General features: G+C 40.5%; 1 protein-coding gene across 1 annotated transcript; it reads left to right on the top strand.

The window, feature by feature from the left end:
• The first annotated feature begins 803 nt into the window (after window positions 1-803).
• LOC128742650 (protein pinocchio) lies at window positions 804-18123 on the top strand. Its single transcript, XM_053839075.1, has 4 exons — window positions 804-1216; window positions 9305-9371; window positions 16668-16959; window positions 17029-18123. The coding sequence occupies exons 2-4, from the start codon at window positions 9316-9318 to the stop codon at window positions 17260-17262; spliced, it is 582 nt and encodes a 193-aa protein (XP_053695050.1). The 5' UTR covers window positions 804-1216; window positions 9305-9315; the 3' UTR covers window positions 17263-18123.
• Window positions 18124-19785: the final 1662 nt, after the last annotated feature.

Here is a 19785-nt window from a genome sequence, read left to right as displayed (position 1 = left end):
AAATTTGGTAAAATATCAACTTTTTTGAAAACTATCTGACTCGGAAAATCAAGACACTTCTAGTTCTCACAAAAAAATTTATCTTGTTTTTACGAGTTCCTACGTTAGGCAAAAGATATCAATTTATAAGTTGGCCAACTGGCCTGTTGGTACACGAGGTATTTAAAATCAATTTTTCAACCAATTTTAAACAATCAAGAATAAAAATTTCATTATTGTTACAAATGTTATCCCCGTTTCAACGATAATCACATTTAAAAAATAATTCAATTCTGACGGAAAAATTAACAAATATTTTCGTAGATTTCCTTTGAAAAAGAGCGAAACGTGGGATTTCCAACAAACAATCGTTTTGATATTATTTTGAGGCTGCAAAAACCGAATATCCAATCCAAATACCATCCATAGTCGAAACCAATTCGATGAAAAGTCAAAAGTAACTTTTGGTTATTCCAAAGTAATTTTGTAATACGCTCATGTTTTATTCCGAACTACACAATAGAATTCGATCATCCCCACGCAGCCATCAGGTATTTCCTGTGCGGTTCGCCCGACCATTCAGTGGTTAGCTTCTGTGTTTATGTTCCGTTCGCAAAGTCAATCAATTTGCTGCTGAACCAAACAACCCATACATTCGTACCGATCTGTCTGTTTAGTTTTTCGTGTACCATCGCATCGTATCGCGCGCACTTCAACCAACCAACCAACCGCGGCCGCCTTTACCAGTGCGAGCGGCAGCGATCAATGTGTGTGGAATTTATAAATACGTCGCACTCGATCGGCTCGTCTCTCAGTTCTTGCTCGTTACCCGGTTGGTTGAAATCAACGCTGCTGCCTCGTTCCGTACGAATTGTTTCGCCTCGGCTTCTGATCATAACCGTCAAATTATTGTTGTAATAAGTGAAATCGAAGCCTGCAAGTTTGTCGCACTTTTGTGGAAAGTCAGTTAAAAATTACCCTTCGCTTGTTGTTTCTATGAAAAGCGAAAGTATAGTGAACACGGTACAAAGTGAGTGAGAAGCACTGTTTTAAAGCCAACAGAGAAATTAACTATTGATGAGTGAACTAAATAATTGAAAAGTGAACCAAATAAAATAAAGCAACTAAAACGCGTTACAATATTAATTAGTGCTGTGGACTTTAATTGAACATCAGTTGATTTTGTGACTGGAAATTACCGCAAGCTGATTGGAAGTCACCCATAGAAGAAGAGCATGTAAGTTTAAACAGATTACTTTTTTGATAAGACAGGTACAAGGTCCTTTTTCTATGGTGTGGAATTTGCCCCACTAGTACAGTGGCACTAGTTATTAAAATCCTTGGTTATCAACTAGCATTCAGGCCAACGAACGACTGTCTATTTATTTATTCTCCGTTGCCTTGTAAGATGTGAATGAAATTTCGCGTGACCGGCGATCAATGCCAACATCATAAAGCACGGTTGCACTAACGTTCAATGTTCACAGTCGGTGGATTTTAATGCAGAAAACATGCTAACCTCTAGTGTGCATGTAGGTACATAGCTTGAAATATCATTCGTATGTGTTTGCCGCGAAAATCAAAATAAACACCTGCCGCCGGGCTTACAGTTTTGCAACAATTGAATATAGACTAGTGCACAGAAAAGAATTCTGCATCAATGTTACCTCTAAATATACCCACCGAAGTCGATGACTTTCGAAATTAGACAACATTATCATTGTATCCGGTAGAGAACTTTTCATCGAATTAACTGCCCCGCGTTGCTATTATTAGTTGCATGGTGGTAGGAGATGTAATTATAGCCTGTATATCGTACTCGGGTAGTGTAATTGAATCGTCCATTCGAAATGTTGCTCGCCGCCTGTTGCAGCTGTGGCGTGAAATGTAGGCGCCTAAGCGCACAATTAGGCGCGCAGCGCGAGACGGCTGTTTGTCACAGATTTTCGCCTTCCTTTTGCTTGAAGGAAATTTTTACATGTAGAATACGCTGCTGTGAGGATTTAGCAAGTTTGTTGCACACGGCAGTGTTCCGGTGTTGTCCGTTGGAGGTCAACTGAGCTATTTTATTTTGATTTTTTTTTGGTTTTGTGTTGGTGCATACTGCATAGTCATTGAATGGTTCGAGTGTTTGTAAGACGCAATAGTTGAGCTGTTCGAATTTTCGGGTTTCCCCACCATATTGTAAACACGCTAGATTGTCGCCTAATGTGGCCGTTGTTGTGTGGTATTCACTCTTAAGGTGTGATTTCTTCGACACCAATTTGACCAAATTGAGTCATGTTTGAGGTTTCACAATGCCGCCAACAACGGCACCCTCTGCTCTGGCAACACTTTCCGGTGAAGAAGAATGCAAATCACGCGCTCAGACTGCTAAATATTTCTCTCGGTTCTGACGCACGAAACCAGCCTCTTGTTTTCGGATCTTTGTGAACAGCACAAAATCATGTGATCGAGCTAGTAGGTTTTTAACAAAAAAGGGGGTTTCCTTCCCCACTATTTTCGCAGCTGTTCAGTGAGACGACGAATACTAATACTTATGAGAGATTGTCCAGCACAGTACCGTATTCTTCCGGAACGAAGTGCTCTTAGAATACGCAATTGATAATTATTACACGCAATCAATTTGCGTTGTTGTCCGGTTAGAACCGGTTCGAACTTCTACTCGATCAACCGAATCCCACAGTACCCGCGAGCAGTTCGCATTGCCTTGTTCCAGTTTTCATCAAAAGGACTTCTTTATCTGGGCGCAGCATACAGCGGCAATACCATACCAACCGCAACCCATTGATTAATTTATTGTTTCATAATTGAGTTCCTGCCAGTTGACACTGGCCTAAACCGGTCAATTGCTGGTGCTAACTAACTCGATCCTGCTAAAAGTGCACTGCGCACTGGCGCAAGTTACTTTGTACAGAATGACACGGAACGGTGAATTCCCATATCTGCACCGTCCACAACTCCCAGAACCGGGGACAGCGGGACTGATTGGAATCAATTGCTGAATTGATGCCTTTTTCGTTGTGGCCGGGAGCCGTTTTCTCATTCTTGCCTCAGCTCTTGGTGGACTCTGCAGTGCGGGTTCTCCAACCTAGAAATTAAGTTTTCTTATACATTAATTGTTTACTTCAGTTTATTTATTTCGGTGAATCTTATTTTACTTTGTTTTTGCTGATCAGCAATTGTATCACTAATCAACTTTAGGATTTTCTATAAATTAAATGTATTCACGGAATAATGCAACTACTTTTCGCTATCGCTATCATGAAGGGTTGTTGCACAAGAAAAAAATTAATTGTTTTCCGTTCATGCTTTTCTTCTGTAAACTGCATGGGGAAGAGAAAGTGTTCGCCTCAAATTGATCAAGCCAACTGAAAGTTAATGAAAAAATGAAATGGACGATATTATAACTTATATGTTATTTAAACAATTCATAGCTTGAGCTGCCATTTTCTCTTATATAACAGAACTTGAAATTGTTATTTTAAGCTTTTTCAGCTTTTTTTGGGAACTACAGACGTTTAGCCAAACAAAGCAATACATGGATAACCGCTTTAATCAAATGTGAGCTGTAGCTCTAGCTTTTTACTAACTTTTAGACAACTGTTTGTCACGCAACCGTTTTGCCGGTTGAAACCGAGCATTGTTTATTTTCCATGTCATCGTTCCATGGCATTGTAACGGAATGGAATTTTTTCGCGACATGTTTATATACTAGTTGATTTAGCAGCTGTAGAACCTGTCTCGAAAAGATGCGCTTCCACCGGCGCTGTGCCAATGTGAATTACCGTAAAACGGAGCGAATAGAAACAAAATTTCTCGCGAAACTTTTCAATAGGACCTAAGTAACAATGAGAGATTCTTTTCGGGTCTCTTCTTTTTCGCTTATCCCGGCGATGCAAAGGTACTTTAAGGTGATACGGTACTGAATCCCAACATGGCCGAAAAAATGGCATCCTTGTGAGTATATAGGATGTCCAACCATGTTGGATTCAGTACCGTTTCACCTTAATACAACCGCTTCATGAATCGGTTTCTTCGAGAAAACTTCGGTTAAAATGCAATTATGTCGCCGCAATAATGAGAAGAGAGGGATACCAAAGAGAATCTCTCAATTTCCCACACAAAGAAATATTCACAAAGAAATATAAGTTCGTCTTTCGTAGGCTGCTTGAGTACTGTGGCAATACGTTATTTGAATAAGCAAACAGGAAAAAGGATTTTAATTGGTGACAATCTTGCATCGCATTTAACGCTAATAAAGTTATAAAGTTGTGCTCCGAGAACATTAGTGTAATTGTTCTCCCAGCAAACCTCTACCCACCTAACATAACCGTTAGATGTAGCATTTTGTGCTCTGAAAACTTTCCCAGGTCAAACATAAAGCATCTTTGCCCGAGAACAGATTTCTTAAGACTTTTAAGACGACTGATGAACGGCATCAAAGTTCACGTTCCAAAATATGCTGTTGGAGTGGGATTTAAAAGCTGAGGAATTGTACTTTTAGACAGATCCCTTGTTTCAGGAATGTTACCCTCGGTACCAAACCCAGCAGAAGATCAAGTTCGCAGTCTAAAAGTTCACAAAAGTTTGATTTCATTTTTGCGAAACGCTCCCGCTCGGTATGGGTCAACAATTGTTTTAACTAACAATTCAACAACAGATTTATTTAGTTTCTATCGACAATACCAGTGGTAAGTAATACCCAGCATTGAGAAACGCGACTAACACATTGACGAACAAACAGCATGTGCCTATACAGTTTCGTCGTCCCGTCAGTAAAACGAGTTAGATCAAACTTCTTAGTTAGTGGTTTGATTACAATGGACGTGGAGAAAGGCACAATTTATGTGTAAAATAACTAAACCCGCCAGTGTTGGATGTTTAAAATACGTCGCACACTTGATAAGGGGGTTGTAGCGTCTACTTTTTATCCAGTCCGCTATGGTTCAACGGTTCACTAATATCTGCGATCTGCAGGACCTGATGGGAAGAGAAGTGGGTTCGGTAAAAGAGAACGGTACGCAAACTTATTAAGTGCTGATGCAATGACCCTCCCTTGCCTACTTTTTTGCTCTTTGCCTTCATGCCTTGTCCCGTTCTGTTTAAATACTATCAACATCTACTTTCTAACGGGAAGGGACGGTAGACCCTCTTTCGATTGTAAAGAACTACCGTTATAAAAAATTAATGCCCATATTTTATCATTATTGAATTAACTCTAGAGACGAACATTTTCTTTGTACAGCCTAAGATATGTTGGAACTTGTTTCTATTCACCACATTTTACGGTACCCACCGCAGGGCCCAATGTATTGATTCTGAAACTGGTACGAACTAAAATTGCCGATAAATCAAGCGCTGGTTTCCTATTCTCCTGGCCAAATCCATGTAAACTTGTTTAAAACAAGGGCTCGATTGTGAGGAATATTGCTGCATGCTGCAAAAGAACACACACCAATGAATGCAAGCAGACCAAAAATGCGGCCGGCATTAGGGGCTTCTAGAGCGGAACCAAGCGGCATTTTTCCCAAAGCAGCACAATAATGTAGCAACTCATCTTAATCTGTGCTGAACTGTGCCAGTGATTTGTCAACCCCCCGACGTCTTTTCCGTTCGAAATGATGAGACCCAGCACCCAATGGTTACGGTTTTCATATGCATGTGTCGCTGTAATGTGGGTCAGTAGTTCGCATACAAACCAGAACTAAACTGTGAACAAAATGCAAATGCTATGGATTCATTTCTTAATGCCCACTCTCGCGCATGAACTAGTGTAGCCTAGCCGCGTTGTGGGACTGATTGGAATGCTGCGGAGTTGATTCATGATCTCGATTTCGCGCCGCTCAAAACCGTGAGAGCACATTAATCGAAACGAGTGAAACCAAGATGGCAATTAAGCTAATTGATACATTCTTCGGTTGCTTTTCTTTTTCTTTTTTTCGACGCAAAATCACCTCGATAAAGATGGGTATCAATTAGACCCCGCATGGGCGGGTTCAATGGCGCTAGTGACTTTGACACTTCAATAGTTGTGCTTTGTTTTGAAGCAACGCCTTTTAATTGATTTCGCCGCCTTACGATGGACGCGTGCGCTGGTCTCATACGCACGAGAATCCAATTAACCTGCCACGACCGTTGAGCATGCAAAAGGCAGGAAGTGTGGTACCGATCGTAAATACTTGCTGGTATGCCGCAATACGCGCAGACCTTTCGGCTAGGGCGGATAGAAGAATTCAACTGAAAAACGAAACCAAACTGGTTCACAGAGGTGTTTCCGGTCAAGGGAAAAAGCTTGCGCCGTGTAGGTTGCCTTGAGCTAATCTCGTAACTTCGGTTGCACTATATGATCAGTAATCAGTCAGTAATGTTCTTCCTGGATCAGAACTACACATTACATACTTACGAGGGTTGGTTTTGAGAACCTGAACTTGATTGTCAACAACAGGTTTTAACATAAATGTTACCTGTTTAAACTAGAAAAGTGAAACAACTTTAGGTACGACAATTTTATGCACATTATTGTGGCGAGAATAATACAATTTTAAACTCTCAAAATGTAACGAGAAATTTCTCGTAAAGCGACTGCAACGAGGGCCGGTGCAGATTGCACCCATTATCGAGTTAAAAGCGCGTCACTCACTCAACGGCTCGATTGCAGTATGAATCCCGTACTTTGTATGGATCTTCCTGAAACGAACTGCACCAGCAGCGCTGGCACATTGCAGTAAATGTGCCGCAGCTTATGAATGAGGTGAAAGTATACCCGTTGACGGGTACCATGATTATCGCACTACTAACTTTCATCTCGGAAGTTTTTTGTTTTGTTTTTGTATTGACCAGGAAAAAGTGCAGCATCACATCACGTTGTAAATCATTGCGGTGTTTCCGGATTGTTTTGCTCCAACTACTGCGGTGCGCGGTATAATCGCGCACATCAATTCCCGACGAAGGGCACAGTTGTCACAATATTTTCGAACCGCTCTTATTTTTAACCGTCGGAAGAGTAGAGCAATGTCGCGTGCTGTGTGTGTTTGATTGTTTAAATCAATTTAGTTCTGAATCTATTTTTACGAAATTAAAAATCAAAATCATTATTTTAAAACAGTGCTTGCACTGTAATACTGTAATTAGAGGTTAAATGGTTTTCCTAAATTGCCTCATGTTGACCCAGGAGAAATTCACTGCGCCACACGGGACACATCCGACAGCAGATTTGGTGCTTTACTAAATTCAACGCAGTTCAAACGATTACAATTATGAAATAACGTCCGCAAAAATGCACGATAACAACGCGATTGTTATCCATTTGACGTGACGATAAGCTGACTCTTTCCCAGATAGTCGTTTTTTGTTGTATAATTCTCCCGTTAAGTGTCAGATCATCAGATAAGATGGTATGACTGCAATTTCGTTTTAATCTGAAACACAAAAAGTAAACAAATCTAGCAAAAAGGTATTTCAAATTATTTGATCGATTCGTGAAAACGACAAATCATTCATGAAAATTGCAACACCTTTTGCTATAACTGATGAGTTTCTATTTTGTTGCTCAGATACATGTATTTTCGTCTTATTTAAAGGTACTTAACCTCAATTCTGAAGCTAAAGGTACAACCAAACGCAGTTTTGTGCTCAACTTATGGACCTAAATAGAATGCACATCACCAATCAGCACAAATCGCCTCTCATTAGCGTCGGCCTGTTTGCCTGCAACCGCATTTCACTGCCTTCCACCGTCCGGAGTCCGGACAGGGGCCGCACGCGACCCGAGAAGTAACTTGTCCGATCATCTCGCGCCCGTCTGTCATTGATAGTCTGCGAGCACGACAAAGCCGTCGACGACGATAGTAGAATCTCATACATTATGCGGCTTGTTTACATAAACAAATCAAACTGCTGCGAACGCCCCGTTTCACGTGGCCAAATCATGGACGTGATAGCGGCGTCTCATCATGACTCTGTCGCGCCGCCGCCGGTCACCGACACGAGGCCAGCACCGCCCAGTCACACCTTTCCCGATAACACACACTCGCGTCCCTTCTGGCGTGATCTTGCGGAGTTTTTCGTGCCACTGGGGCACGTCACCTTGAATTGATCTGCCACAATTTACCCATCCCTCGACAGTCAGTGCCGCCGCGTTCCAGTCGCGCGAAGTCAGCTCCAAAATGATGCAATGCCACGTGAAGGTTGAAGAAATCGGACTCAATGAAATGTGATTTATTTTCTATCTCACTAAGGCTGAAAGACAGCGCGATGAAATGCAATATATTGGTCTGTTGGTTGCATGGTCCGAAAGCACAGATAAGCAAGTCAGGTTTGGAACAGCTGATGAATCTCCTATCGCACTTCGTACCGGTTCAGTGAATGTGGACTAAAGCCAACGAATACACACCCCCTTCGGAATGGACAGGTCACAATGATACGATAGGAAAATCTTGTATCACTATTACGATGCAAAATTTACCCCAATTACAGCCTCCTAACCACAATCGCACACCTAAACTACGTGATTCATACCTGCTCAAACAAGCGTTTAATCTACCTATTATTAAACAGTTACCATCACCTTATTGTTGCCGTATGTAGGAAAAATCACGCCCAATTTACATGATTCTTCTAATCGCCATGAGTAGCGGCCGGGGCAGTACCAGGCAGCGGGGCGGGCATGTGTGTAAATTTTACATCATTCTAACAACAGCATCGTCGTCAGTGGATGGCCTTGTCTGCCGCAGGCTCCGGCGACTGTTTTATAAGTTCTCCGAGCGTTCCACGTGGCGCCGATAACGATGCGAAAAAAAGTGCGGCTTCTCGGTCAGACACAGCAGTGAGTGGCGTCGCTCGACGAACTTACACAGCTACAGCAACTACGGCGGAGAAAGGGTAATCTCGGTCGCGACGCGACAGATTTAATCGGTAGTTTCGTGATAGCTTTCTGCGTACATTCGAAGTAATGCTCGCATCGCAATAGTTCGAACTTTGTTGTTTGGTTAAACAAGTAGGTTTCCAATCGAGCATGGCGGTGCAATCAAGCGTCAAGTTTTATGATATTGATTACCTTTACATACCGATCCGTCAGTAATGTTACGCTCGTCAATATAGCCAATACCATTTTAGCACAACTCAGCCACCATTCGATTCGCTAACCACAACCTGGGTATTGTGTATCATTTAGAAGTTGAAGTACTCTATTAAATCTTTTATAGCCACTGTTGTATGTACCTAGCTGTCTACTAGACTGGCATCGATTACCTTGTCTCAAGTCTAATCTAGAGTTATAATTAACCTGGCCTCTTTTTTCTTTCTTTCTCTACCCGTATTCCAGTGCCATCCACAATGTCCGTTGCCAGCGTACAAGCTCCCCACATGACTGAACTGTGCAGTTCTCTGAGGTAAGTTTGCACCACTTATTACACTCGTCATGATATATCAGTTCATTGATCTTCATCTAGTTCTATCTCGTTTGCTACCGGCAGCAAAATTCATGGCTAAATCGTAAAACAGAAGAGAATAACCCTGGCGCTGGCGTCTCATCAAGTCGCAAGCAACAATCGTAAAACGGAGTGACATATTCACATGGTCACAAATCCTAGTTAAATGAGTCAAGGATCGTTGACGTTGGTTTTTCCGCGTTCTTGGGCAAAATTGTGAAAGAGAAAAAACAATTGGGTTTCCCAGTCTAAAATTTGCCATGATAATTGAAAAATCTTCAACTCGGTAATTTTTCCTTTGGGGAAAATCGAATCGAATATTCCGTATGGGAAGGAGACGTTTTAATACAATTGTATGTAAAGCTACGCCATCTCATCGTGAAATCATATTTCTTCCAGGGGGCGTAGCGTACCAGTACCATAGTGAATAGCTCCATGTTCTGAACAGATCGGATTACAAATAATTTTTAATTTTTGACACCGATTTTCACTCATAGACATAGGATTCTCGCACACGCTGCATGGAAAACTGAGAAGGCCCTTACGATAATTGAACAACGTGTTTTGATCAGAAATGCTACTTCTCTACATAGTTTTGCTGTCAGTCAGGTTTTACCTCCAACCAAACTAAATAAACCATCTGTGCATAATCATCCGGGCAAAACAATACTATTGGAGGAGGATGAGTATTGCAATACTCATACCTACAATATTTAATGAATCAATCCTGTAAAGTTGGTTTTCGCATCGACGCGAAACGTCCAAGAATATCCCTAGAGCAATACGTAAAGTTTTCTCGAAGAACAAATGCCATTTGGAACGGCCTACGGTGTTGTAAACGGACCTCTTTATTTTAAAACGTATTCAATCTGGATAAAACATGTGGCGCCAATAAAGAATTTGGTTTTGTCCAAATGTAGCGTGAGATCCGTGCATACATTAAACACCAAATCGAAATACGAGAGTTGGAGGGTTGCCTACACTAACTTGTCATGAATAAATTCTTATTTTTAATTTTCTAATATGAATTTTTTACTGTCCATAATTAGGAACACTTTTGTCCATAATTAGGAACCCGCTTTTTAAAGTATCCATTACAAGGAACATGAACCCGTTGTTGGTTTACAATTTTATGCATTAAGTCAGGCGTTCGGTGTAAATGATAAATGATAAAAACTATTTATTTAACTTAGTATATTTAGATTTGCTTAAGCGTACAGAATATGGTACATGCATGGCACTAGTTAAGAAATCGCTAAAGAAATTTATTTCTTGAGCAAAAGAGAGGTCAAGATCGTTTAATCTATTTCTTTTCAACCCCGGACTCCACTTCACGCAGAACATATCCTCCGCATTACAAGTTACTTGAGTGTACTATGTTGAAGTTTAAAATTATGAGAGATTTTTTAGAACTGAAACCAATGGTTTTCTTTTACGTAATGTTTTATATTACAACATCTTTTACGCAGAACGCCGGCATTTGCGCCGAATAGTTCGGCTATACGCACCAGTCTTCGAAAGGAACGGCAATTCTCAAAAGTAAAAAATAAACTTCAAAAACCTTTAGAACGCCTAAAAAGGCAAAACACGACCTGAAATAGCTGTAAAACCGAAAAACGACTGATGCGTTTCACACGAATTCGTCGTAAATACATTCGGAACGAACTGACCCGATTCGGCTGACAATGAATGTACCAACATAACCGACATATTTAAATCAAGCGCCAAAGACGTCATTTCGAGACATCAGTTCAACAGCATCAACAGTATGCGGTACTGCGCCTTATTTTAACAACGTCGTTTGAAAAACTGAAATGTATAAAGAAAGCTCCAATTTTGGTATCACACACGTTGATAGCTGTTTGTCGGAGTTAAAATCTGCCGTCGACAACGATGCAACGTTCAGTCTACCATTTTGAAACAAATAAACAACGCAATCGTTTTTAGTATCGAAACCTATCTCAGTTCACCAGAAGTACGGTATTGTTGATCGTTATGGTTTGAAAGTTATACAAAATAGAATCATGACTTTCAGATTGCATCTGCTCGAACCAGTTACTTGAGGATCCAAACAAGCTGGTTCTGCAAACTTTAGATAAAAAAAACTGCACGTAACAGGTCGTTAGTTCTACACCAATAATTCAAAAACAAAAAAATTACTCCATTGTGCAATTTTTACAACTGAAAATTAATAAAAGGATATTTTTGATTATTTTCATGATTTAAAACATATTAGATGCGCAACTAAGATCCCGCTGTTTGTCAAAAGATGGCTCCAGTAGTAAGTGCTGGTCGATTTCGACCTATTCAAAACGTCATTGAGCATATGATAAACATGCATAAATCAACGCGATGGCGAGACTGTCATCTCATACAATTTGAGTGAGCCCAAATTTTATTCCAGTGCTCCAGTTTGACAGCTTGTCTTTCAGCTAATTTCGCTAAAGCCCTATTCATGCTGAAACATCTGCTAGACTTGTACCAGGTAATTGAAATGTTCTCCGGTTTTCCGAAATATTTTGAGGGACACTAAACACGGCTTTGACGCATTAGTGAGCTGATTTCTGCGTTATATACTTTTGGCTTGCACGAGTACGGTTTTCCGGACAAACTGTCGCGGCTGGTCAAAGCTACTCTGGAACGAGTGATGTGCTCTCAAGTCCTTTCGAATCGCACAGAGGGTGACAGCAAGGGGATGAACTGTCCTGTATGTTATTCAATATCGCTATTGAAGGTGTGATCCGGCGATCGGGCATCGAAACGAAAAGAGCGATCTTCAGCAAGAGTAGCCAACTCCTAGCCTTTGCAGACGACCTCGACATCATTACTAGAAACCGTGGGACGGCGAAGGCAATCTACGCCAGACTAAAAACGGAGACTAGAGGGATAGGGTTACAAATTAATGCGTCGAAAACCAAATATATGGTAGGAAAAGGCTCCCGAGAAAGTAACGTTTGCCTCCCACGGACCGTGACTGTTGACGGCGATGAACTGGAAGTGGTTGGTGAGTTCGTATATTTGGGATCTCTGGTCACCGTCGACAATAATACGAGTAAAGAGATCCAACGACGCATTCAAGCTGGAAATCGGGCCTACTTTTCCCTCCGTAAGACGTTTCGATTTAGGAGCATACGCCACCGCACAAAGCTGACGCTGTACAAAACGCTAGTAAGACCGGTAGTCCTATACGGACTTGAGACAGTAACTTTGCTTACGGAACACATACGTGCACTTGCCGTTTTTGAACGAGAGGTGTGGCGGACTATTTTTGCGGAGTACAAACGAAAAGCGGAGAGTGGCGACGACGTATGGATTACGAGCTACAGGCACTTCTTGGAGAGATTCCCATCGTATACCTGGCGAAAGTTGGGAGACTACGGTTTGTCGGCCACGTCGCAAGGATGCCGGACGACTGTGTAGTGAAATCCGTTCTCTTCAAGAACCCCACCGGCACCAGGAATAGAGGGGCTCACCGTGCTAGATGGTTTGACCAGGTTGAAGCCGACTTGCGTGTGTCGAGACGCGCAACGAATTGGCGACGAGTAGCCCAGGACCGAGTACAATGGAGAGTTCTTGATACTGCAAGAACCCCCCGGACTCTCGGCTGAATTATGTAATGTAATATGGTTTTGGCTTGGTGAAAGAGATGATTTTCTTCGTTTTATCTCTCAGCCCATGAACATGACTACTGACTTTCTCAGTTTACTACCCTTCAAAACCATTCATTCATGAATTGTAGTGCTGAATGATTGCTTGACTAACCCGTCAGTAAATTTTCTTGCTCTTAACTGATATCTTAGATGTCAAAGTTTATTTATTTATACTGCCTGCTTTTTAAAATCAACCAAAACCTGACTGAAGGAAATTAATTAATACTTCGGAGCAATGTTTACGTTCACTGTGATTTCGTATGCCGCTCTCAGCAGTTTAAAATAAATTCATATTTGATTTCAGTGTGTGTCGAAAATGAATGAATGTAGAGAACAACACGAACATGAACGCAAGTAATTCGCTCGAATCGTTGGTTTCAGATTGGCAATGCTGAGTTCATTTCATCTGTACAAGAAACAGCAAACAATGAGCAGTATATCATATCATTTCAGGTGTATTGCAAAAATTGAATATGAGATCATAAATACAATCGAAAGTCGATTATTTGCGCGTGAATGATACGTCGCATTTGTGTAGGCTACGTACGCTAGCTAATTCAGATCATCAGCATACGCAAGTTTAGAGTTATATCACTGATGAACTGACATGACACATAGAAGAAAATCCTAGCACCCTCTGTTATGCATGTTGCGGAGTAGCTTGCATTTGCTGGGTTTTATACTGTAGGGTTTTTTTGTATGGTTTATGGTTTTATACTTTTGCATGGCGTTTGTATGGATTTATACTGAAAAATCGAAGCAACACTCGCGCGCCGCGGTGTGGTCATGTTACGAAACATGTTTTTTTGAAAAATGAGTGGTTTTTGATTGGACGATGGAATTAATGCGAGTGTCTCGTCTGTTTGTCTGTGGTTACATGATACCAGATATCGGTAAAAAGAGCCCAGGTTGCTTCCCTGTAGTACTCCTAAATTGTTAGTAAAGCTGTACGATCGACATGAACCAAGCGTGATACTTAATTTGCGATTCACCGAAATTCAACGAAATCTGTAGAAGCATCCTAGTCTGGTGATCAACACGGTTGAAGGCTACCTTACAGTTTGTGTAAATTGTGCCATGATTGTAACTGATGTTACGTCTATCTCCTTTTTTATATACAAGAAACATTACTGATTCTTTCCCATTTCATTACTGATCACATTACTGATTCTTTCCCATTTCCCGGGAAACTTCGCGTGAATTGGTGATGCATTGAATATTATGGTCAACGGAATTGCAATAGCCAAGTAACCAGTAAGCATCAACATAAGCAGTAAATCAGACGCTTATTGGCATATCTGGCATTTTATATTGCACGTTGCTGTTTATTAGCTTTTTGACTGCATCACTGTTTTAAATTGGCATCTAAAATTCTATTCAAATTCTTCTTGTCAGTAATCAGCTGTAAATAAGCATTGTTAGCACCATAAGAGGGTTAGCAGTTAAGCAGCCGCAAATTTTGCCAAAGCAGTTTTTAATTAGTATTTAAGGTGACTTAAATGCTTATTGACTTGCACTTGAAGTGCATGAATAATGTTTATTGGTTACCTAGGTTGAATCAGCAAATCTGTTCAGCACAATCGAAGGGATTTTAGAGTTCATATGGCAGATAGAACGTCTTCACCAGTAAAGTTGATAGCACTGACATCAATAGCGTCGATGGGCACATTAGACTCAATGCCAAATTTATAGGTTGCTCACAGGCAAAACCAGGCTTTAAATACCCCATAAAAGTGACCGGCAAACAAAATGCAGATCTCCTCGCGAGTCTGAGCTACCTTAGCATTTGCAAACAGTTATCGGGAGCTCACTTGTGTTACGTTTCTCGACTTGTCAAACGCTTTTTGGTTTATGCTTACGCCAGCTTCCTTTCGCTTAGCGTAGTTTGAATAAAGGTGGTAATTTAATAACGATGTTAAATTCCCCCTTTGAAACGAGTTGCGATGATTGTTGTATCTAAGTGAATGCCAAATAAGGGCACACAATATTAAAATACGTTTTCAGACAGCGTAAAAATGTTTAAACCATTGTCGAAGATTCACCTTACACACATCCCATGTTTACCTTAGTTTCAGGCAGACATTCCAGTAGACGTGGTAACATCCAGCAAAGTAAAAGAAAATATCTCAGGAATTTTGCGCTTCCTATTCCGCTTCTATCATTATAAACAACAATGAACAAAATGTAAACCAGCGGATCGATAAAACTGCTGTTGATCTAATGCTATCCTGCATCTGCACAAAAAAAATTACCGATACTACCGCGTGGGCTAAATGGTATGCACAACGCGGGCGGAAAGTGATTCACCGCCCGCCTGGTCTGCCGGCTCAAACGGACGATAAAACAGCTAAGCAATAATTTCAACTGTTTATAAAAAGCTGAAATTGCTCGTGCGTAAGATCGGTACCAACTACGTGCTTCGCCATTTGTTCAAATAGGAAACGACAAGAAACTCAGACGATATTATGTAAACCAATAATGGCACAACAAAAAGTTAATATTAATCACTCTACATTGCACAGTTGGGTAAAAGATCCAATATTGAAAAAGAAACCGATCACAGTTCGTTGAAGTGTTCCACTTTTCTTCCGATCTATTCTACCGAGATTGCACAATCAAGTCAATCTCTAGTTACCGTCACTAATTAACTTCACCCTGCGACGTAGGTACAAGGTTACTACGAGGAATATCTGACACGGGGACACGCTTACACACACAAATACAGTTTAATTTGCTGAACTTGACCTTGGCAATTCCTTACTACGGCAAGCCATACAGTTCATTCATTACGAACTATTACGACAATAAGCAACCATAGTACAAAGTGTCGCTTATGGCTTCGGAGATGGTGTAAAGAATCCCACGCGATAACCCCTAGGGTGGCTCCCGATAGCAAACGAAACAGTCCTGCGTTCAGTCACTCTCTTAACGCTTTGGAACCTCCCGAGTTTCATCCGTCCATTCAGTCAGCACACACGTGCGCGCCATTGGACATCTAAACGTTGTGGCGAGCTGAAACAGCTGATAACCAGTCTGTCATCCGCAGTTTCTCACTACCCGACGTGCGGGAGATGGGTGGTAAAACGAACCTTAATGTGAATGTTTGGAAAGTATTAGAATTTACGCAATATATACTATACTAGTATATTTAATATACCGCAAGTGGGTACACCAAAAAATCGAAAGACTTTTTATACCCCATTATGCCTCCTATAAGTTCCCCAAGTTGCAACTAATTCAAAATTTTCTAAGCTCGACAATAATGAGACATCTAGACGGAAAAAACGTTGACAGGTACCCTACTGTAACAGCGTTGACAGTCGGCGCGTGATAAAAATAACCAATCGACGCAAAATGCGCTGTTCCAACGACAATTTCGCAACGGTCGATTTTTTCCACTCTGTCGAAACAACTTTACTAAACCGGATGCATGTTTTATTGTTTTTCAATAAGCCCACTACACATTCCTACCATTCCGCAAACCGGATTCTGGGCCTCTTATCTCACCCGCCGATATCACGCCATCATTGTTTTGCCTCAATTTTTTCTACCAAACTGATCGTTAATTTTTTGCTTATCATCTTCTCGTCTTTTTTCCTCTTTTTAGCCGCACCAGTCTGAGCCTATCGTCTTCCCTGTCAGACCTAGTTGGCAGCCCGTCGCTGGCGATGGCCAGTTCCGCTGCCATGGCCGCCGCCGCCCTAGAGGTCAGCTCGGAAGCCGTGCTCACCATCGAAGAGCTGCGCGCCCAGTTGGGCTCCTGCTTTACCTGTGGCGTCTCTTGGATCGACGATCAGGTCTCGCTGGACTGCAGCGAGTGCGGCGGTTACAGTATGGAACGGCCCTGCATGCTCTGCGATGGCATCTGCGGACAAGCGTGGAAACGCGACTTCACCATGGTAGGTTCTTCACAACCGTATTACTCACCATCAAGCAGTGATTAATTGGATTCTTTTCTTTTTCAACAGAGCCGTGCTTGCAGTAAAGCACGCTGGCAGGGAGTTTGCACCAAGTTTACTACTCCCGTGATCCAACTGCAATCGGCCCCGCTCAGTAGCTGCACCAGTTTCAGCAGTCACCACCAGCTAATGCAGACGGCGCAACCGGTGTCCACCTGTCACGGTACCGCGATGAACCAGCAGTTACTGCAGCAGGAGCTGTGTGCACGCCTGGAAAAACTTTCCGCCAAAGCTCACAACTGAGAAACGGTCGTCTTCCAGCTATCTGCCGGAAACCGGTCCGGTGCCGGCGTTCGCGTTTAGGCTAGGGTCCTAGCAGTTAAGCAGCGTATCGATGTCGCGAGATATCCGAATAGTTACAGGTAACAGGTTTACTCCGAGAGCTTACAGGCCCTACTCAAATTAATGTGCTTAGTTATATGGACTATTGATTTTAAGTTCCTATTCGTTGATAAACTGATACACAAGATTCAGGCCACAATCCTCAAACAACAAGACATACAAAACACAAAAACACAGAACGCGTTCTGAAACCATTGCATTTGGAGAACTTTTGCGAAGCGGGTGTACCGCGCAAAGCACCCAGAGCTTCGAAAAGACAGGATCAACGTAGACTCATAATAACAATATTTAGATTATGTAAACTGTGTCTATAGAGGTAGATCTGAAAAAAAAGTATAGGATTTCTTAAGACGAAGTGCGAAGATTTAGCGCACATATTTATAAAAAAAATCGTGTGAAAATTGTATCTAATATTTAAATTCTAATCCGGAGGCACAATTCCGAGTATACCTGGCTAGAAATTTTGAGGTGGAAACTATTAATTTTTTGCAAAGTGACATGATGACATTAAAGCCTAAAATTATTTGTATATGTTTTTCTGTGAAAAGCATTTACTTTAGCTTTTAGCTTTTAGATATTATTATTATTGCCTTAGAAAATTTGAAAAAAAAAAAAAGAAAAAAAGAATTCGGCGCGCTAGCTTGTAAGTTTTTCTTTTCTATTGCGTTAATTCTTCGTGGTATGTAGTATTTCTTTTCTTATCAAACTTGTATTTGTACATTTTGTTTATTTAATAAAACTTGGAGAATCTTAACAATCATCTATGAAACTAAGTGTGAAAGCATCAAATTTGGATACGTCTTTTAGAAGAAAAATCTCATTTTCCTAGCACAATATTTTACTTTTTCAAGTATTGTATGAAGGTAGAAACTTTCCGTAGTAAAAACCCTCCAGTTGAGAAATCACAACGTGATTGCTTTATTGTAGTAGTAATAATTGCTACTCTACTGCTATGGAACCAAAGTGTTTTAATTTCCCCAGTTTCGTCTAGTGGACGCGTTTATTAATTGGTTATGAATCAGTTTTGCACGAAATGCTGTCAAATTGAAGCAAACAGTTTCACAGCATTTTAGAACAAACTCGGTAATGCACTAAAAATTTTCAGTGCAGTTTAACTTAGTAAAGAAACAAAAGTCAGAACTATTTTTGATTACATTCTTTAATAAATTGAATAAACTGTTTGTTTTATTCTGACAGATACGCAGTTCATCAGCGACTTGCATGCGGTAGATGAAATCAGTATCTGAATGAAATAAGTAGTAGAATATAATTATAATCACAAAAATTATCGACTTTTCTTTCTTTAATTTTTGTATTCTGCCAAATTGCTTCAGGCAGCAGAACAGCTTGAAACTCCATTAGTTCACATTCAATGGAGGTGCTTGGTATATCTGTTTAATAAATCTTTTTTTCAATATCATGTTTTGGAAAAAGTTATACATAGGTACTATGGCATAACATACAGCGAGTATTTTGTTGAATTTGAAGTATTTTTGTATTTAAATCTAACAAAATTATTCACATTGAAGAAAGCTCCAATGAAACCGCATGAAGCATGAACCAACGATAACTCAGACCAACCACCGGAGTGACAAACAGATGTCGCTTTAGTCAAAGGCAAAAGCTTCGTAAACCATTTGATACCGATTACGAGAATGTTCGTTGAAATATCGATTCAAATTATCGATATGTATTAAAAGCTTGAAAAAAAAATTTTTTCAGTTAGCTATTTATCAAACTAATGACTATTTTTTCATGAAAATACCGAAAATACACTCAAAAGTAGGTCAAGTTTTGATTTTCATACAAAAATAATGATCGAACGAGCATCGGGTAAAAAACTTTTTTATGTTTTTCATGTTCAATACTCTATACCCAAGTAACATTTTTGTTGTACATACCAAATGAGAGCTCTTGCTAATGCTAAACTTTACATTAAATTTTATTGAAAATAAACGAGCAGTTTCAAAGTTAGCCTTTAAAATCAATTTTGACTATGCCCAAATGATTGCCTGTTTCTCAGAGATTGCCATACCGATTTATGCGCTATTAGTCTCTTTTGAAAGGTAATATAGCCTCATAGATCATTATTGAATGACTTTTTGATTGGACGTTTAATTTGAAAGTTATGAGCAGTCGTGTACAACGTATCAAAATTAACAATAATTTACAATGATTTTAACCAGGATAATTTATCTAGTTTCAAATATTTTAGCATCAAACGAAGGGTTTCAATACTGCAAATATATTTGCGAAATTTCATAAGAATTAGTTTTGCCGGACCAAAGATATTTAAGAATAATTGGTGAAATGGAACATGAAATTTTTGACCTGGCATTTGCCCGAAGTCAGCCTTGACATAGGTTTCATCAGAAGACACGCGTCGAACTTGGTTAGCACCCGGTCGTATAGCTTTCGAGCACG

The sequence above is a fragment of the Sabethes cyaneus genome, chromosome 3 (assembly GCF_943734655.1).
Source record: "Sabethes cyaneus chromosome 3, idSabCyanKW18_F2, whole genome shotgun sequence".
NCBI classification, from domain to species: domain Eukaryota; kingdom Metazoa; phylum Arthropoda; class Insecta; order Diptera; family Culicidae; genus Sabethes; species Sabethes cyaneus.
This window is presented reverse-complemented; position numbering and strand designations above follow the sequence as displayed.